Source organism: Lepidothrix coronata, unplaced genomic scaffold (assembly GCF_001604755.1).
Source record: "Lepidothrix coronata isolate B3197 unplaced genomic scaffold, Lepidothrix_coronata-1.0 Scaffold8, whole genome shotgun sequence".
NCBI lineage: Eukaryota > Metazoa > Chordata > Aves > Passeriformes > Pipridae > Lepidothrix > Lepidothrix coronata.
The window spans coordinates 8,106,466-8,129,928 of record NW_016690188.1 but is presented as its reverse complement, the minus strand read 5'-3'; the positions used below and the strand labels follow the sequence as shown (position 1 = coordinate 8,129,928).

Here is a 23,463-nt window from a genome sequence, read left to right as displayed (position 1 = left end):
TACAAATGTTGATGTTAAACATGGTACTCTTATCTGATAACTTCCAAACTCTATTCTCTTTGCTTCAGTTATTGTCTTAAAAAGATGGCTGTTAACATGAACTAGTCTGTGGGCAGTGCTGTATGATAAGCAAGTAGAGTTCTACCTCTAAGGTAATTCATGATGTCAGTATTACATTTGTAGTATTAAGATTCTGAATCTGTGATGATCCATTTTTTCTTTTTTTTCCCTACTTACTTTCACATCAGTTTCTACCAGGGAGGGACTGGATGCAAATTCTCCTCCATTTTTTACAGTAGGCTGCGTACAAAGACTGATTTTGAAAGAGTAGCTACTTGCTATTTTTTGCTAGCCTTTCATTTCAGAGGCATGAACTACCTTCAGAGTTGTTGTTAATGGTACTCTGTACTCTCATTAAAAACAAACTAGGAGGCAGTGTATAACTGAAATACTGTTAGGCATATAGATAACAAATTTACATAGACATGCAGTTTAAATTTACATTAATACAGCCTTACCTGTAGCATAATCCCTTTGTGGTAGACTTGGTGGTGGCTTTTTTTTAAGGCTGTAAATGATAATTATTACATTTATGATCTCATAAGTGACATTCAGTAGAAGGGAGCTTTAGCCAGACACATAAAAAAGCTGATAACAAAAGATACCTGCAGCTGAGGAAATACAGATTACTATCACAGACGCTTAGCAAACAGCTGTAGAAGAATGCTTTGAAAAGCTAGAAACAGATAAGATATTAAAATATAATCTGATATTTTAATTCTTTTTTTCACTTAGAACATAGGTTGAGAGAACAGCTTCCTTGCTCACCCCTATCCTCTTCATTTCCAATGCAGAAACAGATAACGTAGGGGATAGAGATAAATGCATGTCTATTGGAAGATGAAAATCTGTTCAGGTTCAAAGAGGTTTTGCTAAGAGTATGGCAGAAGAAAGTGGTGTAGCACTCTCCATTTGTATTTTTAGAACTATAATTTTGCATGTACTTTATTTGCCGATTAATGTTTAAATGTATACCAGGTCTCTCAGTGCCAGATTCTGTTTCTACTTATTATTGTTTTATGATGTTATGTCCCTTTTTTGGTAAAAACTGTTATAATGGCATTTGTAATACCAAGTGAATAAAAAAAAAATTCGTAGAAAGACTGAAAGGATATTTATGGCTATACATATTCATATGTATATGCATGTGCATGTAGATATATTTAGCAAGCAGAAGTACACATATATGTAATATATATGTATACATGTATATACGTGGGTATTCATATATACCCCTCCTTGCTAACTTGCAGCTGTCCAAAGACACTGAATTACAGTCAGTTGAATTATTTTATTCTCTCTGCAACAAAAGAGAAGAATTTGGGCTTAAGGTCAAGATGGAACGGTGCCTGGGTGACACCAGAGGCCAGACTGATGCCTCTGAAGAGGAAAAAACCCAAGCCTTTGCTTTTTGTAGCCAGATAAAACATTAACACAGTTAATGGCTTTAAAAATGACTCTTCAAAGTGACTTTTGAGCATTGTCTGACAGCTCCCCTATAGCACTGATGAGACCCCACCATGGACCTGAAGCTTTGTCCACTGAATTGATGGCTTCACTCATTCTTCAGTCAGGTCCTAACAAATTCATTTGCAAAAATGAGCAAGTCATTAAAAAAAAAAAAGTCTACGAAGAATTTAAAATGCTTTCTTGTGATCTCTGAGCAATAGTGATGTCTACGAATTTTGCTTTACCGCAAGAATTTGTCACTCAATATGTAAGTCCTGAGCACGCTGCTCAGGTGTCATTGTTCAGATACCACTGTAACTGGGTGGAGGCACTAACACATCAACTGAAAAACTTTTTCTATCTGTTTTAAGAAAGGCTTTGGCTACTTCTGAGTTGAATTCATGGAATTCTGTTGTTCAGATAGTCACCAAAATCACCCCATGCACATGCATGAATCAATGAATAAATGGTGCAGGCATTGCTAAAGCTCAAAAAAGCCCAACCGCCCCCTACCCCAAAAAATAAAAACCAATCCAGGGAGATTATTTTTGCAATATTAACCTGCTTTGTTCGTTACTAACAACACTAATGATGGATAGTTGCCTCCTCCAAGATTTTAACTTCCTTCAGTATAATATAACAGTGTACAAACAGCAAATGAAAAAGCATTCTCAACAGCCCTGCTCTTGTCTTCCTCCAGGTTAGCACAGCCATGTTAGAAAGAAAAACCCAGGGCCACTGCCAGGGCACATCTCAGGTCTTAGGGAGGGTAGACCAAGATCTATTGATGTACTTTGCAACATGTCTATCATGAGTTGTTCAGAAATGGTGAGACTTGAAAATACTGGAACTGAGGCAACAGTAAGAGGCTGTCTGGGTCATGGTGTAAAGTATGTGGCTTAAGCAACATTACACATTTGTAAGCTGCTAAGCAGAAGGCTTCCATACTTTGTCCCAGGCCCTGTAAATCCTGGCAGTGGCCCTGAGAGAAAATGTCAATACGTTATAACGAAAGCGTATGAAGTACAGAACAGAAGTCTGTGTCTAAGCAGCCTATCGTGCTATTGTGCAGCTATGAAATGGCATACCGATCCCAAGTATCTTTCCCAGTTTTGCAAATTAAGGCCACTTGTTCATTTTGGAACCTGAATATCAATAGAAGAAAAGAAATTATGTTTCTTTCACAGAGCTGAAACAGTTCATGGCCAGATCTACATTTGCTAGAATCTCTTCAAATATGTTATTTATTCTAAAATTCAAATCCACTTAAAAAGTAATTCTCCCTGTATTTATTGAATGTCAGATCTGTAATCCAGGCTCTTTTGAAGTCAGCTGGAGCTTCACTGTACGGGAGCCAGAACTTTACCAAATGTGCAAACCACAACACAAGCTCAAAAGACATAACGCTATGCCAAGGCGTGGTTACGTAGCTATTTCAGATTCTGACATCATTATCCACACAAATGCTCGCAAAATGGCAATTGACTTTGTCCTGTGTCCCTGAAGTAAATGAGGAAGCACTGAAAGAACCAAATGCTATATAATTTAGCATACACATTTAAGTGTATTTAATCCTAGTATATACATTTTAGCTTCTACAAATAACCAAGTAGCATTTGAGACATTTCATACAATGGGGTATAAATGCCTCTCACACATGAACAAAATGCATGGTACAGAAGTTCATAACAACCTGAAAGAGAACAAGCTATTCCATCTTAAAACAATGTATTCCAAGATTGCCCCCCATAGCACACTAAAACATTAAGGCATGTGCTTAACTTTTCTCACATGTGGATACTGCAAATATTAATTACATACTTTGAATTCATAGCATGTTTTTGGTTTCCTATACTAAATGGAGGATTTTTAAATAAACTGCAGGACAGGTCTGGGTGTTTTGCTCTAGCAACACTTATTTATACAGGCTACACCCAGAAAAGTAACCAAACATAGGTAGTAGTAGTCCTTTCTGCGTTGAACTTAATTCTCCCACAGGTGCATTTCCCCACTGTTTCTGCTCACACCCCCAGCATTTAAGATGCGCCTGAAAACTCTATGTTTTCAAAAGTCCTTCACTTTTTCTATTGTTAAATCTGTACTAAGTCCACTCCCTTCTTAGAGACCATTTAAACTTAATAGTTTTTACAAAAATTATACTGATAATCTTTACTGAGTTGAATATTTATAGTACATATTAGTTTTAAGTGCACTAGATCATCACACTTGTGATTAATCAAACTTTGCCAAAAACATTTTCAGAGTTCCAAAAGGTGTGATCTAGCTGACAGATAAACTTTTCCTGAACTGTGTTCTCATGACCTAGTGGAATAGTTTGTTGTAGATTTGGAAGTATGTGGCAACTGTATAAGATAAAATTAATCTGAAAGCTTTTTTGGAAAGTCTTATTACTACTCTTTCACATATTTTCTTTACAATGTGCTATGACAGTGAAATGGCATCTAGCTGTGATTTATTCATCTTCACTTTGATGAAATTTTATTACATTAATAAAATCCCAGCACTCAAAACATTCTATCCAGCTACACAGTGACTTTCATGTTTCTTCAGAATAACAGTTAAAATTATGTATGATATTTTTTGCTGTTTTCTAAGTGTGGTACAGCTTGATTTTAGTACATTTCTCTCATTGTTTCGTTCATAAAACACCACTTTTCGCTCTGCCAAGAGTTGGATCACAGATGTTTTCTAGTTGCAGCTATGCAAGCAACTATGTTTAAGAAACATTTAGTAACACAATGACTGTTTTTCTGCCTGAAGTTACTGCCTGAGTTATAAATTGTATAGAAAAACGGACCAGACAAATCTGAAGTAAAGACTTACCCAACTAAATAACTGAGTAAAGCATCTACTTTTTTTTTTTTTTTTAGGTCACACAGCAAATGTGATTTCAAGAAACGAACATATTTGGATTGTGTGCAGTCAGACACACAACTACAAGTGCATGATTTCTGATGGCATTGCGAAGGAAGTTTTGATAGGATGTGATACTGCTACAAGGTGAGTAAACTGACCTTCCAGTAGATCAGCACCTACCAAAATGAGAGCCCCCAGCTCTCATTGTTTATACAGTGTTGGTGTTGGCTACACCCATTGCTTCTACACCTGGGTACATAATCCTCTTTGACAGCATGATCTGCACAGCAGCTGGGGCTCCAGTACTGTAAACAGTTTTGCAAGTGATTAAGGGCAAGCAGGTGACTGCTATCCTGCAGGGGCCAATATTTTTACTGCCAGAAAATTCTGAGACAGGATGGGGAACACACAGGAACTTTTAAGTAATGAAGAAACAACCTGCCAGTTTCTTTCCTATTTCCACCACTGCTCAGGCTGCTTTCCACACACCTTGAAGAACACATGGATAATCAAAAGCCAATCCAGATTTTATAAGTGTTTTAACAAATACTGGTAATAAGTCAAATGTATTTCATGAATCTCTGATTGCTCTTTCAATTTGAGTAGCAGAGGCTTACAGTATACATCAGCGTGACAACTTTAGGCTTCAGATAAGCAAGTATGCTATTTGAATTCCCTAAAATTATTTCTACTTATAATAGGCTTGAATTTGATGGGTTTTATTCCAGCATATAGACAAATTCTAAATCTGTGCTACATAAAGCCAATTAAAAAAAAAATTCTGGCTTCAGTTGTGTTTAGATCCCTAACACTTAATAAAATAATTCTGTAACTGAAATGGAGTAATGGTCAACTGGACAACCACGTTTATTAGAAAAAGTCTTAAAAAAAATTCAACATAAAGTCCCCAAAGGGCACATTGAAAGCAATACAGCCAGTTCTAATTCTGTAAGGCTTGGCATCTCTTGTACATATCCTTATCAGCATTGTCAACTCATGCTTTTATTGCAACTTGTTATGTGCTGGGTTCAAGACTTGAGTTCTGAAGTCATATGCAAATGTAAGAAATTCTTCAATTTTTTAGAAACTAAATTTCTGATCATAACTGCAGAAAAGATTAATATGACTCAGATGAAGCACAGTATCATCAGAAAGATTATTATATGCTTTTTATATCTCAATTTGTATTCTTATAGCTGGAAGAGTTGAGATGTGAGCTTTGTGCTGCAGTCATATATTAAAAGAGTTTTTATAAGCCTGCACTTTTTTATAGGGTTTTTTTACATCTTGAGTGAATCAAAGAATTGCAGTGTTATATCAGCAATCTTGTATCTGACATTTAATGATGATACCTCTAACCTTCCCAGCTTCCACTACATTTGATTCTTGTTACTTCTCCCTTGTCTTTCCTTCCCCTCTTACTCTCTAGGAAGGACACACAGTCAGAGCAATACTGATTAAAAGCAAAATTCACATTCAGGCAACTATGGGAGACAATTTGCAGCCTCAGATTATAAACTTGAGATACTTCTATTGTTTCTGCCATCTGCTTTCCTCCCTGAAGCTTTTGAACTGGACCCACTGCAACATTATTAATTACACTTAAACTACTACTGTGAAGTAGGAAGCCACCCTTTATTAAAAGGCAGCAACTACAGCAACAAACCCTCATCTCCTTCAAAAACCCACCAAAATCCTTTTGACACCTACCAGCTCTTCCCTGTGATCAGGTCCTAGATGAAACTATGAGTTTTTTTGCAGATGGGTCTCTGAACACAGTGGTCTATTTATGTACACACTGTGCTAAGAACAAAACCACCCAAATTAAAATAAAGACCCAAGTAGCTGAAATAGCGTCATTTTAATGGAAACTCTCCTTTTGCACTTGGTGTGGAAATAACAAGTGCTTACACCAAGTGACTGTGATTTACTGCGAATTGCAGCAGTGTTAGAGCGAAGAAGGATGAGTAAAGGAAAAAATTATCTCAAGAATCTGTCAGGTGTTTTACCATCAGAGCCTGCTTAAGGTCTGTGGACAGAAACACAGCTGTGAAAATGAGACCACAAAGCAGGGCTTGCAGCCTAAGGTTACTCCTTCTGCCTGGGGAACGGGAGAGCCAGAAGATCACTGCTACTTCTAGAAGTGCATCCCACTCCTCTGCCAGGGACAGCAGCTGCCCCACAAACATCAGCCCTGCCTGGGCTGGCAGCAGGGGCAATAGCTCAGCCAGCCTGGCTTTCCAGAGCTCTTGCACAGCCAAACCAGGCAGAACCCTATTGCTTCTCTCAACTGCCGACTGACTGCTTTATATACAAGAAGTCTTTCTTTAACTGAGCCACTGTGGTCACTCTTTTAAGAACAATTTTAAGAACAATTTTAAACAATGTTTCTATGTGCCTCTTATGTACAAGAGCTATATTTCTAGAATTTAATATGGTCATCCTGGAAACACTTCAAGTACTGTGTACTAATTAACTTTTAAAAGTACTTTGTACTTTTGTTGCCAATGACCCATCTGAATGAGAAAATCACATCCAAATGGCAGTCCTATGCAAATGAGCTATTGCATTAGGAAAAAGTGTGCTAAATAGCGAATTGGTTTAAATAGATGTTTGACTGGAAACAGTGAATAGTGTATTCATTTGACAAGGATGCAGAATTACTGGAATCTCTTTTGATGTATAAATACACATGAATATTTTATGATACTCTCATGCATGTTAACATCGATACGCATGCTGTACAGCACTTCTTGTTGGAATAAGGATGTTAGGTAATGCTGGATTTTGTTTTATGGGGATGAAACACAGGAGGATTTAACATTTTTATGGGAATTTTAACTATGATATCTGACCAGTTGGTTCAAGGTAGAGCTCAAATTAAACTTAATTGCAGCAGGTAGCCTAAACAGTTGCCTAAGGAGAAAGGCACACATCCAAACAAGCGATGACCACTCCCAAGGAACACTCAAGGAAAGTCCATTTCACGCAAATATTTTTTTTCAGGGCTACAAACAAAACCTGCCATTGGAGTCCAGTTCTTCAACTTATGACAATTCTGCATGTCTGAACTGAAGCTTTTCACATACACTGGAGTACATCCCTCTAGAATAACATGGTCCCAACACTAAAGTACTATAGACTATGTTACAACATGAACTTCCCCAAATTTATAAAATGAGGGATTGACATTTCAAACTTACTTTTTGAACTTGTTTATTATCCCACTTTCATTTTTCTTGATGTCATGCACCATCTTTTGAAGCTTCCTGTAAAATATTAAACAAAGCCAGCATTAAAATTACCAAATGATTGAAAATCCATTTATATAAATTAAGAAAAATATGCTTAATATGTCTTCAATAAGTAGTTTAGTTGCTAAATCATTTGTGCATAAATTTTTCCTCCCTTTTTAACAGAGCCCTTTAGCATTGTTTGTGTTATCCTTCTTAATACAATTACATGCAGTCTAAACAATCAATTTGAGTGAGTGCCATCAGGAAGAAACATCATTGCCTAAATTAATAGTTTAGAACATTTCAATGTTAACATTTTGTCCAGATCTGACTTCACAACACTGCATAGCTATAGTGGGAATGCCCTCTGATTTCTGACCCTACATGGGACACTCTATCTCATGCCCACAGTGTTTGCAGTTACAATAGCAGGGGAAAGACAATACATTCCTGGGCCCAGGCCATTTGAGAAACTATTAGAGTATTGATGACTCTGAGCTGTAAAAACTCATGATCTTAGGACTCCAGTTACATGGACTAATATCTAGAATTGTAGATTGTTTCATTAATCACCTGCATTGACATAATTAAAATTTTACTTGTAATCAAGGCAATTTAAGTTGAATATTTTTCACTTGTCAAGTATCATTTAGAATCCCACCTCCCTTCCCATTTAAAAAATCCACACCACTAAAATCAAGTCAGTGTCAAGAATACAGATAGAATTTTTAGCAAAAGACTGACTTAATAGTGAAACCTGTTCAAAGTCTGCAGATACCAGAAACTTCTATAGAATGCACATATATTTTGAGTTTCTTCTCACAGTGTGTGTTCTTCCTGTTCCCCTAAACTTAGCATTTTTTATTAGACCTGAGCTGAAGATTTTAGCAACCAATAATGTATTGATTTTTTTTTCCAAAAAGCACTTAAAAAATTGGCCTTCCATTCTTCATTACACGTTGTCCATGTCATTCCACGTTTTAGTCTTCCCTACTTCCTCTCTGATGCACAGTCAGGCTACCAACAGACTCTTGGACGCTTTGCTTACAAAAAGAAGTACAAGCATCAAAGTACTCTTTCTTCTTTTTAAAGCTTTCTTTAAACTTGAAACCTTATTATTCAGAAGGTTGAGTAACACAGAGTTTCACTAAAAAAAGGCATCTTCCAGCTTCATCACTAGTAATTAAAAAAACTTTCTCTTAAAAATTAAAATAGTTTTTTCAAAGGAAATTGGAATTAGATGAGAACTAGCTAATCAAAATCTGGGGGTAACTGCACTAATGTGATTATTTGTCTGCAGTCCTTGGTTTGGGCTGAGCAGACATGTAGCACTCAAGGCATCAGGTAGCAGTTGAATATTAGACTTCTGCCAGAAAGGACCTTCCTACCTCTGCTCCTGATTTTAGAGCAATTGTGTTAGGTAGTGATAATTAGTCACATTTTATGAGACTTGCTTAAAAAGAACAGTTAAATAACTGAGTATTTCTAAGTTTTTAGAAGACTAAATAACAAAGCTTGATTTTATTCTCAATAATGTTTATCACCAGAACAGAAACAACGGATCTTTTCACTATATTAGCCGAATTTGAAGGATAACCCCTGTAATACCATAACATGGTATATAATGCTCTGACAAGCTAAAACATGGGTCTGATACTTAAAGGGCATTCTTAGAGCCTAAATCTTTGCCCAAATTCACTTAAAAAGCAATTCAACCTATTCTTTCTAGATCCTCAATTCAGAAAAAAAAAAAAAGAGAATAATGGACAAATAATTCACAAGTCTATCTTTAACTTTTGCTGAAAACTCGAACCATTAATTTACAGCAAAATGACACAGTGTTACCTGCTGACATAAAGCAATAAATTACTTATAGGGTGAAAAACAGGTGCACAGCAAAATGTTCCAAGACTTCCATCAAGAATGCACTACACCTACAAGACTATCTTGGATTATTATCTGAACTAACCAGATACATTAAATCTGGGGTGAAAAGCTCAGATGAACTTCTGCTTTTCTGTGGTATTTGTTGTTGGGTTTTTTCCTAACAGATTCAGCTGCTGGTTATACTTGAAACATCACACACAGCCATTTTCTGCAGTTTACTGTTTCTGTATTGTGCCCCAGCTGGCACCTGGCAGTGTCTATAAATTAAAAGTAATGAGGAATGAAAAGACTGAGAGGAGATTTAAATGGTTGAGTTCTAGTTTGGGGAGAATGATTGTCTTCAAGTGTTTGTGTTTCTTTCAGAAAGGCTTGCCAGACTTCAATTAGGCATACATGTAAGCATCAGTTAAATTTCCTCCTGTGTTTGTTCTTTGTTAGAGATAGGACTGAAACATCAACAACAACAAAATCTAATTGTAGAATTATAGCTGAATATTGCTTATTACTCAGTGCTGACATGAACATTAGCTGAAATATGGCTTTATTTTGAAAAATTGGGCTTTTTTTTCACCTGACTGGTTGTATTCTATATTGTCATTGGGTCGCTAAAAAAAACCTCCAACACACACACATACACAAATAAAACCCACCCCAAACCTGATACCTATAAGCAACCAGAACAGTTTGCTTTTCATTTTATCATATTCAGGTGAATTGATTAGAGTATCATGGGTGTTCCATGAGTTTTGAATAAGACTACAGCTTAAAAGATCATTTTAATACATATTTTTATTAAAAAAAGTGCATTTAGAGATAATCACACGCGCTGCTGCTGGTATGGTATTTTTTCCATGTAGATGGACTGAAATCAAAGCACTCCCATTTTTGCGTAATTGAATTTCCTAAAAATCTGTGACTCTTATTTCTTATTTTTTTTATGGAGGCATTTCATTTTCTAATTACAACTTTGTTAAATTAGAGAGTACCTAATACGTGTTTGTGCGATTTTTCTCAATCTTTAAAATGACATAGCTCTTACAGGAGTTGTTAGAAAACTTGTTTGTTGCCTCCACACAATTTAACTTGTATCAAGCCTCTGTGAGTAAGCAGATAACCAGTGCACTGTGTAGTGGTAAGTGTAGGAAGTCATCAACCATGGCTGATCTCCAGTTCAAGTGGAATCCCCTTTGACCCATAAAGTTGAACAAACTGCACAAACCAGTCTATCCAGTTAGCTAGAGGCTGAGATTTCTCGAGGTGCCAGGTGACATAATAGGCAACAACTGAAAAGTTTTACAAAGAGCTGTCTGTCTGACTTGAGATCTTAAGGAGACAGTGGAAATGATGACAGGCAGGCAGGAAAGTGTATGGCAAGAGGATTCTCCAAATCTTAAGGGTCTTGATTCCAAGCCTGAAGGCTGCTCCAGAGCGATGAGGAAAGGGAAGCACAGAAGGGCATTTCTACACTTAACGTTTTGCCTGGATCTACATATCTGACCAGCACTAAAATAGTCTTGTATGGCTCTCAGATACTTAAGATTATACTCCAAGTAAAGAGGTTCATTGTGGGAGGGATTTATCACAGCAGCAGCCCTGAGAGTATCTAGGAAATGGAGGCTACCATGGCCCAATGTAGACAGCTCTTGCTTCAGATACATAACTACAACCCTCTTTCTTCACAACATCTGAGTCAGGACCTCGTTACCAACTAATGTTTATCCTCTAGTGTTCTCTTGGGATGAGCAGATGAGAGAAACATTTAAGGACCTCAATCAGCAAGTACTGTAAAAGAAAATAATAAGTAATGCCAGTTTTACCTTGCATTGCAGGTAATTAAAGATAATCAAGAGGTCAAACTTAAGAGTTGCTTCTTAACTACAAGCACCAACTCTTCATTCAATCTGGTTGAGAGCTTTTTATGTAAAATCAGGCTTGCAGACAAAGGTGCAGTCTGTGTCACTGCTAATCTTTGAAACATGTTTCAGCAATAGATAGATATTTTGAGATCCAGCTTAATTGTGACAGGTATAGACTGGATGGGACCCTTTTGATCAGGAACTCACTGAAGACAATAGATTTTCAAAGTTCTGCAGATGAGAAGTTTGGAAGTTTTGGCTCTGGGTGCTTCCAAAAATTTTTAGGTTTCTTAAAATACATTAGAAATCCTACATGTTGGAGGTAATAACAAAAAAAAAAAGAATCTTAAAATGAAACACTTTTTAGCCCTGTGTTGCTATTTTTCCTATCTTACCAATTTGAACCTCCAGTAATTTAGGATTATGAAATCTATTGACGAAGGGGTGACTACCTGTGTAAAGGAAGGTGGAAAATTTTACCACTGCAAATACCACATATTCTGAAAGAAGGATTTGCTGTGTCACAAAATACCTAGCTGCACTCAAGGACTGGCAGAGCTGCCTTGAGGTGAAATAAAATGAAACAGAACTGCCCTCTCTTTGATCTGGTCACAGCTCAGCATATGAGGAATGCATGATGAGTGAAAGAAGGAAGCTGGATGGACCTGGCCTGTGACACATTCCCACCTTCAAACATCAGCTGGAAGCTTTTGGCTCTTTTGCATATACACTATGCTACAAAAGCTTTCTAAAGTTAAAATAATTTTTAGAGGAGAAAAATATAAGTAATATAAAGAAGAATAAAGTGTGCAACAAGCTCTCAACTCAGACATGAGATAAGGTAGAGAGTCCCCAGATTTGAAAAAGAGGGATCTCTCTTAATTTCAGACAGATCTGTATAATGTGGACCATTTAGACTAATTTTTGAGAAACGTTATTTATCAGTATTATAAATCTGTGAAGACATTTACAAATATCTATTACATAGATCAGTGTATTATGGCTCAGACCAGTCATCGTGAATGGTTCCTTAGTTGTCATGACCTTTTCCTGCTCCTCGAAACAGGGAGGGATCTGCTGTGTGCATGAACAGCACGGTTCACCTCCTTGCACACAGGGAATCCAGTACTTTGCACCTTCAGTGTGCACACTGGTTGTATTTTAGCTGTACAGCTGCCTGTGTCACATGACAAGTGACAGCCCACAGCAAGTGACACTCCTCTGCTCTAATAGTATCTTAGAGTCTCTGGAGTGGGCAGATGGGACACAACTGCTTCAGGGTGTCTGGCTTTGAGCACTCGCAGCTGGGATGGGTCCTGATAATGTTTTTGGACACAGGGCTGACTTCAGCAATGGTAGGGAGAGCTGACAAAACAAAAACCAGTTTTAAAGGATTCACAGGAAATTTTCTATATTTCAAGCATACTTATTTCTGCTTATGTGAAGGATTAGAATTATACCTCCTTACACTTCTAGTGTTTACAGGACTGTCTGAATTATCTGTTTTGCCTCTTGAAAAATCCCCATCTGTACTCACAAACCAGTTTCTTTAGTTAAAGAAGGGCAGAATTTTGAACATGATACATTCAAACAAGTCTGCAAGGGAAGCTTTGCAAGCAATATTGACATATTCAGCACTAAGGGACCCGTATATTCCTTCTCCTCCTAACATCAGTTCAGTCGTTAACTGATGACGTTTAATTGGTTTTAAAATAGTAATAAAAATTTAAAAAATTAATCCCACCGTGAATCAGACAGTTTGCACTCCACTTGCAGTTCTTATACCTTTTTGGGTACATCTCTTTCTCACTGACAGGACAAACTGTAGTTGTGTGCCTAGAAAGCCACATTTTCTGAAGATCATTACTATGTCCATTCACTTAAAGTAAGACTGTAGGTAGGTGTAGCACTCATTTTTATCTTAAGAAAGGCAGCATAACAGATCACATTAAAACAAAAAGTAGTTGTTTCTTGGAGGTTTTTGTTTGTTTGTGGGGTTTTTTTTTGGTTTTGTCTTTGTTTTTCCCAAGCAAATTCAAACACTTAGCATTGGAAACCTAGAATACAATTCAGTAAGTACAAATTTAAACTTAAAACAAGAACATCCCCAAAAATACCCACCTGCCTCAGCTATAGTTTTATAGAAAAGAACCACAAAACAGAAAATGAGGAAAAGTATACTGGAATTTGCAGAACAAAAGCTAAGTTATTAGAAGATAAACCCCACAACTCAAAGAACAGAAAATTAAAAATACAGTTACCTCTGTTAATTTTAAAAAAACACATTAAAATATGAAACTAAAGAAGGAACAGCATCCAAAGACCCCTCCTTTATGGCTTCTCACAGCACAATTATTCCACCACACCCCAGCTGGTCTTTGTTTTGTGTTTCTGTTAGCCTTCTAAACGGCTATGCAGGTGACCAAAATAAGAAAGAAAGCTATTGTTTCTGGACAAAGGGGAAGACTCATGCTTGCTTTTGTAGGAAGAACCTGTTTACCTAGAAGGGGATTTGTTAAAGTACCACTTGAGATTTTGAAAAGCTTGAAGCTTTTATCTTGAACTATCTTCTCAAACTAATTTAACAAACAAGAAAAGGACCCCCTTTCCCTTGAAGGGCTTTTATGAATACAGTGCTCCTGATGTGATCTCTGTGGAACAATGTGAATCTTGGTGGACTGGGTGTCTTCATAAGATGTATTTTCATATTTCTGCCAGTTTTGTGCATCTAAGACAAACCCAATTAAATGATATAAACAAACTGTACCCCCTTTCACCTCCCTTCCAGTTCCTCAGTAGAAAGCAAAAGGAAATGCCCAAATACAGAAAGCATCTAATTCCTCTTGTTGGACCTCCTTCAGATGCTTCAGATTTCCATGTGAGCACACCCCTATATCAGATGCTACCTGGAACAGCGAGAGTGAAGTCCTTTGCAACAAAATACAGGCTGGGTTGGGGCTGGTGTTTTCAATGGCTGTTACATGCATAAAGACAGAGATGAATTCTTGAGGTGCAGTCAGATAAATGACTTTAGTTGCTGCTGGTCCAAGATAGGGGGCTACAGCTCCTCATCCACTCTGGGTGCTTATCGTAACCCATTCCCTGCAATGGCCTTCATGATGGGATAGAAGGAAGTTTGGAGCTGCAGGTGGTAACCTGTGACACCAAACCATCCATTCAAGGCACCAAGCCTTTGATCTTTATCTGTAAAGCTATCTCAAAGCTGTGAAGAAAAGTTCAAAGAAGTTTGCTCGGTGGGGAGAAGTCAATTACAGCTACCTCTCTGAGGAAGAGGGAACAAGGAATTGTCTTCTGCTGTGTTCATGAGATGCACACGGGGAAATGACTATAAATAATTTATAGTCATTTTGCCAAGAGTGTTGATTTCTTAAGAAGTCTCAATAACATCCTATTCTGCTCACTTCTAAATCATGCACTGTTTTGCCTAAAGGCAAACCCCATAATTAGAGCAGGTGTGTGTTTACATTGTACACACAGAAGCACAGAAAGGCTAAATATTGATTATACTTTTCATCTTCATATGCCTTCTACATAATCTTCACAAAGAAGCTGTCAGTCCCTCTTGTACTACTAAGTACTAACATAAAATTACGTAGCATGTAAAGGCATAATACAACTACATAATTTGTGTCCTTGACACAAATCAATCCCAACATGAAAGTGTAAGTACTTTGAGGTGACTGGGAATTCTGCATATTGAAAGAACCCATGAAGATTTCTCAGTGGGACAAAGAAAACTAAAGCCTTATCAATGTCACCAACTGAGTGGTGCAACTGCTTCCTCATTTTAGATCAAGGCTGAGGCTTGTTCTGAGTATGTATGGACTGTATATTAACAACAAAGGTTTCATGTGTTTAAGTTGTACAGTATTTTTTGCAATGACCTTTTTCTTTTATTTAGCAGAGAAAAGTTGACTTGATTTTTTGACTTGACAGCCAATTTTGAATATCAGAAAGCAGTGATGGACAAGCACTTTTTAGTACAACTTTTAAAAAATATAGATATTTAACAACAACTTTAAGCACTTGAGGTTTGAGCACCTCTTTGCCCTTATCCAGATCCCCCTTTATCCCAACTGGATATTAGTGATACTGTAGAGAGTACAGAAAACAATTACCTATTATAATATGTAATATGAATATTACATGTCACTTTTTGACATAAAAAGTATATTTTCTGTTCTGTAACTGACCTGCTCTGTTTTGAATCTTTTTTTTAGTTAACTAATCTTCTTTTTGCAGCAGCTTTCTGGATATAAGTTAATGCATTATAAAACAAACAAAAAGTAGCCACACACAAGCCACATTCAAAAGGCTTACTCCATTTTTTCTGAAAGGTTTCCCAGCAGCAGGATGTTACTTTGAAATACAGTTCCAGTTAAAATTAACTGAGTGTTGTACCTCCCTGAAGGACTAGTACCCTACAGCCTGGTCGGTGAAGGAGAGCAAGGGCAGAAATTCAAAAGAGTTAAGTGGGTTTTTATATTTCACCAAAAAGAGGAAGCGCAAAGTCATTGCAGGGAAGTGAATAAAGACAGGATTTGGTAGGGACCCAGAAAATTACCACTAACAAACACTGCTGTACTTGGGCTGAAAGTGTTTTTGCTCAAGCGACAGAAGCATTATATCCACCATGGGTGTGGGGTGGCACTGACAGGGATCTAATAGAGGCTACTCATGGATCTGTTTTGTTCTGAAGCCTATCAAATGTTGTTAAAACTTTGGAGAAGTACTTTGGTCTCTAAGTCACTTTAACAGAGCCCACACTGGCTGCCATTGAAAGAGGAAATTCCACTCTTTAATGCCCTCGGTGCTTACCCAGCTATGATGAATCATAGAACTTCCAGCTGGGAAACTAATTTCTTTTTTCTTTTGCCAATTTATATATCAGCAGGATCAGATCCAGCTTCATCACATGGTCACTGGAACTCTAGTGCCAGTGTGAGGGTGGAGATGAGGGCATGGCAAGCAGGGATGTTGGGAGGGTGCAAGAAAGGGACCTACTCTTTTGACAGCAGCTCAGACTTATGCTAAGTTAAATTGGCCATGTAACTACAGCTCCAGTAGTGCTTCGTTGCCTCTGTGCTTCTTGCAGAGATGCCTGTAGCTTCTCTGTTTTAAGACAGAGGAATGAAGGAAACATTTAGCCATTTGGTATAGCCACTTGCATTCATAGCCTACCTCACCCAGTTGCCCTTGCATTAAGCTTGAAAAATATATACTCATGTTTTCACATTATTGCCTTGGGATGCATTATTTTAATTCTTTCTAAAGTATTTACTGTGTACTAATTTATGTTGATGCCATAAACCTGTAGCATTGCACATCTGGGTTTGCTTACACCTGGAAAATGAGCCTGTCCAAAATGTATATACTAACAGATTAGGATAAAGATGCTAACAGAATTTTCAAGTGTCTTTTACCCCTCAGTCATTTATTATGACTGCTACAAAACAAACTTATTTACAGAGTATTTAAAGTACTTTTACAGCTTACCAAAGATCTAAGATGATTCCCTGCAGCCAAATAGGAAAATACTGTCACTTTCAGCCACTGTTTTCCATCAGTTTTCCAATTCTCTTGGCTGCTGAGCACATAAAACCAGTGATATTTGCTTTCTAAAAACCATAATTGTTTATCTGTCATATTGTAACATGCTTTAGGGTACTTACACTATAAAAGATGTTATCCAAAACTAAAATTAGTCTTCTAATGCAGCAATCATTTTAAAACCTCCACAAAAACATAAGGAAAAAACTACATAGTGAGCAAAAATGTTATTTCTTTTCTAATGATTAGCAACTTCTAAATCATCTAAAAATATGATTTACACATCTGAAGATGGCTACAAGTTACTCTTAAGCAATTCCTGAATTCAAATTTCAAATGTTGAGGTATTTCCATTAAATACATCAAATAGAGCAAATCACAAATGTTCCTCACTGCAGTGTGCATAAAATAATGTAACACAAAGGAGAAGCGCATTTTAATCCTGAGCTGTACCAGTCCAACAAATTAAAAGGAAACATTCAAATTTTTTAACTGTCAAAAATTTCAGTTAACATAGCATTGTGAACATGAAATAAAGTGATCTGACCACTACAAGTTATAATTTTTTTTGGTTTCTTTTTGGCAAATAATCGAAATCTTATTTTTTCCTCTATGTTTGGTCACAATGCTGGAATGGCATGCTGAAACTCCAGATTTCACTCATTGTTAAAAACAAAACAAAACAAAACAATGCTTAGGATATTTAAAAATGTTCCAGTTACATCATATCTGGCCTGTTACAACTGGCAGTCAGGACTTTTGACCAAGTTAAATGGTTTTCCAACACTAAATTCACCAAAAGCAGAACTTGATTCTCTTACTCTTAATTAACTATTTCACTGTTGATTTACAAGAGCTTTGGTTCCAAGCACTATCAGTCAGCTCTCAGAGAGGCAATCAAATAGCAGAGGCATTCTCCAAGGTGAGAAAGGAAGCCATTAAAAACAGTACTTATTTTCAAATAAAGAGGTATTTACAGGAATTTCTGCTATTGTGAGAACTCTTTTTCCTCATCGTGATAAACAAATATGGTTTTCCAGCAGGGCTTTTTTTGCAACATTTTATGATTGTCATATTTGCCTTCCAAAAGAAAAGCATCTATCACATTGTAATGTATTGTGCAGTATATAGGTTTTGAATGTTCTGTAAAACACAAGACAGGTTTGTTCTGGGATCAACATACCACTGGGTACCTGCAATATCATGTTATGATCTAATATCTAGCAGTCTGCCCAGCTGCACGGGGTATAGTTATAAACTAACAGTAAAAGATGGTTATGCCAAGTTTGTTGAAATGTGGGTTGGTTTTTTTTCCACGGCCAAGAAAATTAATTCATTGGGTTATTTGCTTAGCTATTGATCATTTATTGTTTGACTAAAAAAAAAGGCAAGTCATTAGATCGAATCTAAATTACTTTTGCTGAATAACTCACAGTTGCAGGCCTAAGATGGTGTCCTTTGTGATTGCTGTAGTGGACAAATGCTCCTGCTGTGGACAGTTATTTTGGCAGAACTACACTGTCACTACAGGACTTAATTTGATTGGGAAGAGTGTGCATATGAAGCAGTGGTGGAACAAGCTATGCCAACGACTGCACAATTTTGCCAGCACAAGCAGAATGAAACTGTAGGTACTGTATAAGTATAGCTCATCTTGTGAAGAGGCTACATTCTTACACTACTGTCTACATACAGAGATTTCCCATTTTGTCCACGTTGCCATATTTTTGTTTAACATACACGTAGATCACAGTCAAACATACTTTTCTATAAACAGTATTATAGGCAGGAAGTTCTGTGTGAGAATAAATACTGTGTGGTTATTTAATTGTTTTTTGATTATTGTTTGTTTGTTTGTGGATGGTTTTTTTGTTTTGGTTTTTCTTGTAAAAAGTAGCGTGTTTCAGGTTTGAGGTTTTTGTTTGTTGGTTTGTTTTTTTTAGCTTGGAGATTGGTCCAGGCAGAATGACGTAGCTGAAAAGAAGAAAAGAAGCTTTAAAGGGATTGGAATAATGAAATAGTGCAGAGAGAAAGGAATAAAGGAGAACAAATATAGATGGGATGGAGGCTGTGCTACACTGAAGCAAGGTCAAAAGGAGAAGCAAGAGGATTTGACTGGAGAAGTCACACTGGGACTGAAAGAATGGATTTTTGCAGCGGTATCTGGGGAAGTTTGCATTTCCTATCTCATTCCATTCCAAATTCCAGAGATGAGAGAGATTCAGAACTCTTTAAGCTGACAGAAAATTAGAAGAAATAGAGAATATACAGCTGTATCTTTTAATCACAATCCTGTGCTTTGTATGGCAAGCTAAACCTAGCAATCCTACAGAAAACTTTTGTTTGTACTCACCAGCACAGCAAACATAGCTGGTGACCTCCTTTTCCCCTGTGCCTGTGAAATCCAACTTTGAAGATTGCATACCATTGGACTGTGATTTCATGTGACCTTGCATTCAGATTACATTTTGGTGGGCTTAAACATGGGAATGCCACAAAAGCTGCTGTCATCACAGAATGTTACTGTGCAGTGGAAAGTTGTGAGGAGAAGACAGGAGACTGCTGGAGGTGGCAATGGGTGGTATCCTAGAAGACCTTCACAGCTGTTATGTCCTCAGGGCCTGAGGCTGGAGGCAGATTAGACTTTTGCTAGAAAGAGGAGAACACCAGATCAGGTAGAAGAGCATAAGCGAGGTGGCCATGACTTGTGAAGAGGGGACAGTGGTGAGCAATTAGAAGAGGTTGGTCTGGAAAAATCTCATATGTGGAACAGTTTCTATTTGGGCTTTTAGACCACTGAACAGTGTCCAAGTAACTTCACATTTGAATCATTGAAAATGATCGGAGGGCTGGAACACCTTTCCTTTGAGTAAAGGCTGAGAGCATTGGGATTGGTCAGCCTGGAGAAGGCTGACCTAATTTCAGATATGCAAGGGTGACCCTATTGCAGCTTTTCCGTACCTGAACGGTGCCTACAAGAAAGCTGGAGAGGAAGTGTTTATGAGGGCATGTAGTGATAGGACAAGGGGGAACGGGTTCAAAGTGAAAAAGAGTAGGTTTAGCTTGGATATTAGGAAGATATTCTTTACTGTGAGGGTGGTGAGGCACTGGACAGGTTGGCCAGAGAACTTGTGGATGCCCCGTCCCTGGAAGTGTTCCAGGGCAGGTTGACTAGTGGAAGATGTCCCTGTCCATGGCAGAGGGATGGGAACTAGATGGTCCCTTCCAACCCAAACCATTAGATGTTTCTATCATTCTATCATTTACATAGTCTTTCTTCTGGAGTCTATATAACTAATAAGAGGACGAGATGTTGAAGGTGGATGTGGGTTTGATGCCCAGTTCTGTCACAGGGAGCAGTCTTTAGCTTACTTTGAAACTCCTGTTTCTTTCCTGCTTGAGTTTATGTTTGTTCTTTTGTCCTGTTCAAGTCCATCGATGCAATAAACTATGTTAAATTTTAACCTGAAAAAACAGATTAAGTTTCTGTTTGCTACAACTAAAAGGAACTAAAAGGAACTATTGTTCAGATATTCCCCATTTTTCTCCAAAAGCAAATGCTAACTATGATAAAGCATCCTATGCATAGAAGGTATCAGTTTACAGCTAAATATCATTCCTCTCCCAAAGGAATTAATTTTCTACTGTCTACTTCAAAGAAGAAACAGTGCCAGAAAATCCTGTGGTAAAGAAAAGACCTAGCAATTACAGCCAAGCTGTCTCTATCAATAGAAAATTAGTGAAGATCATAAACAGCTCCATATTTGATAGACAATTAACAGACATTCAGGCCTTAAGGAAACTCCTCTTGATTTTCATAGAATTAGGGCTTAAAACCTCCTGTTTAGCAAGGGATTTGAATACAAAATACTGCAAATAACTGGACGCACTTGTTCAATCTCAGAAAAAAAGTCAATTGCTGTTTTTTTTCCACTTGCTTTTAATTGGGAGTTATGGTTGGAGATAGTGATTTTAAGACTTTTTTCTTTTAGGGAGTGTGGGGGAAGAACCGCTGCAAATTAACGAACACAAAACTCTGCTTTTGCAAAAGTCTGTTTGCAATCTGGAAGTTGCTAACTGCATGACCTTAGGAAAGTGAAAGCATGTGGCACACTTCTGGTTCATGCCCTGGTTTGCCCATGGCTGCAATGGTGATGGAAATGATGTCTTTGAAAAGGATTTTGTGATACACAGCTGAAGGCAGCTATGAGCAGAGCGTCATTATTAAGGTTTGTGGTCATAATAAAAAAAATGCAGCCAGTCTGAAAAGATGCTATGACACAGTCATATACAGTAGCTAGAAATTATTCTAATACCAGGAATCATAGGCTAATAGTCTAAGGAAGCTGAACCACAAAAGAGCCTGCAAGTTTAGAGCTGTATCTTTTGAGTTGCTAACTTCCTGTTGCCTACTCTCCCCGATCATGAGTGAATCTATTTCTGTATATATTTACAGCATAATTTTTTTCCCTGAAGTTTAGGCTGAAATCACACTAGAGCCTGCCATGGCAGCATGGCTATTGCTCATGTATTCACTTCACGCTTTACAAAACAATTCAAAGTACCAAATTATTTGTATGCACCACTCACAATAAATAACCAAGCCTCAGAATTAATTTTTTCTGACTATATGGAAGCAGTTAGAACACATAATGAACTCTGAGGGAATATTTGTATAATACTGTGCATGCCTTATAAGAAACACTACAGAAAAATTAATACCAGAATTCCATGGAGTTCCAGCATTCCTATCTGACTGATATTGAAGTTAATTGAGTGACTTAACTGCAAACAATTTACATACCACAACATGTTAGATGAGAGGCATGTAAGAACACTTATGTTTCTTATTGTTGCAATAAACTTAACAAATGGAATATGTTGAGAATTCAGATGTGACATAAAATTTGCTGACACAACAAAAAGCTAGCTCTGGTAGGCTCAAATATACCCATGGAGAATAGCTGAGCTTAGCAAAGCCACATAATATCTAGTTTTTCAGGTCTACACTTAAAAAAATAAATCAAAATATCTACTCTCAGACACTGACTCAACGACAGTGCTTCTTTAATTTTTGCTGCTACAGAGCAGAAATTTTAAGAAAGCTGTCTTTAAAAAAATGTGAACTGTAATTACTACAGTTGAAACTATGTTCAGCAAGGATACTTCTTGGCATTGCATCTTAGCATATGGAGAAAGGTATGTTTTTAACGTCACTGTTTAGTTCATGTAACGTTCAGTACACACTCTGAACCACCTATGTGTCTTCAATACTGACAGAGCTATATTAGGAAGTCAACTACGCTGTTAACAAGTCACACAGCACAAGGGGGTATTCAGCTGTTTCAAAGGAGGAGGAAAAGGCTGCCGCCATGTTGCGCTGATCTCTTCCTATATTTGCACATCTCTAAATTTATGAATATCTACTCATGGAAAGTCCTGCCTTAAGGTTTTAAAATGCTGATGCCACAATAAGATCATGTAGCCAAATATCCAGGTTTCTGTTTAAGGATGTATTTCAACATGCTCAAATCAAAGCATGCATGCACTTCCATAGCACGTGCTGAGAAGCACTCACATTTGAGAAACATTCCTTACACAAGTAGGGTGAATTGGCCATGAGGAGGAGAGAAAAAATAGCTTCTAATACTTCAAGTTAATACAGGAAAACAGAGCTACTTCCTCCTCTTCCTTCTTTTACAACAATATTAAAACCTCAGACAAGATGAAGGGCATCAGGTACGTGAAGTGTCAGCTACTGAAGATGCAGCAGAGGTGTGATGCATCAGTTCATCAACAAGTTGTGGACCATTATAAACCTCATATATAGACAGACCATCTCTGGGTGCTTGAAAGTAATCCTGCTTTAATGGTTTGCAAAAGTGCAGAAGATTCATCCCAGCTACAATTTTATGATAGCAGAGAGAGTGTGCTTTATTTCTTTATGTACCAGTAACTGTCTTGATAGAACCAAGCTTTCCATCTTGTTCCTCAGCTTATTACCTTAATATAGCTGGTTTAGACCAACACTGAGCTCTGACACCATTTAGATCAGTTTAGACTACTTAAGGTGATAAATTGCAGACAATGAGAAAATTCACCATCTGCTTCCCCTGTCCTCTTACGCAGAGTTCTTGCCTGGACTGGGCTGCAGGATGCAGTCTGCTAGGGTTTTATTAGGTGTGCCTGACTGAGGAACCTAAGTTTCACTGCAGCTCTGCAAGTACATCCACCTCTCCCATTCCCCGCCAATAGTATGGACAGAGTAGATATCAAGAAATGGCATTGCATCAAAATTAGCTTTACAAGGGATTATTCCGATTTGCGTGAAGGCTTTTGGGGAGAGGGAGAGAGACTTGAGAAAGTTTTATAAATTAGTATTGAGTGCTTAAGTATGAGTTACTTTAGGAAAAAATATTTTTCACTATTTTATTTTTTTTTAGGGGAAGAAAAAGTTTCTATGCTACTTTAATCTGAAACAGAGCTTCTTTTAGCTATTCAGAAAAAAACCCACCAGTCACAATGAA

At 37.4% G+C, this 23,463-nt stretch overlaps 1 protein-coding gene across 7 annotated transcripts in view; it reads right to left on the bottom strand.

Moving 5' to 3' along the window:
* The window catches only part of BLNK (B-cell linker), a 100,938-nt gene that overhangs the window by 22,623 nt on the left and 54,852 nt on the right, over positions 1-23,463 (bottom strand). For 3 of the 7 annotated variants that reach the window (XM_017803957.1, XM_017803955.1, XM_017803961.1), the window contains 3 exons: positions 7,590-7,655; positions 2,598-2,654; positions 519-568 (listed from right to left, as the gene is read on the bottom strand). In XM_017803957.1, the coding sequence (XP_017659446.1) occupies positions 519-568; positions 2,598-2,654; positions 7,590-7,655 (173 nt within the window). Of the gene's footprint in view, positions 1-518; positions 569-2,597; positions 2,655-7,589; positions 7,656-19,289; positions 19,795-23,463 lie in introns of those variants that run through there. The other 4 variants (XM_017803958.1, XM_017803962.1, XM_017803956.1 and 1 more) reach the window with 3 other exon arrangements.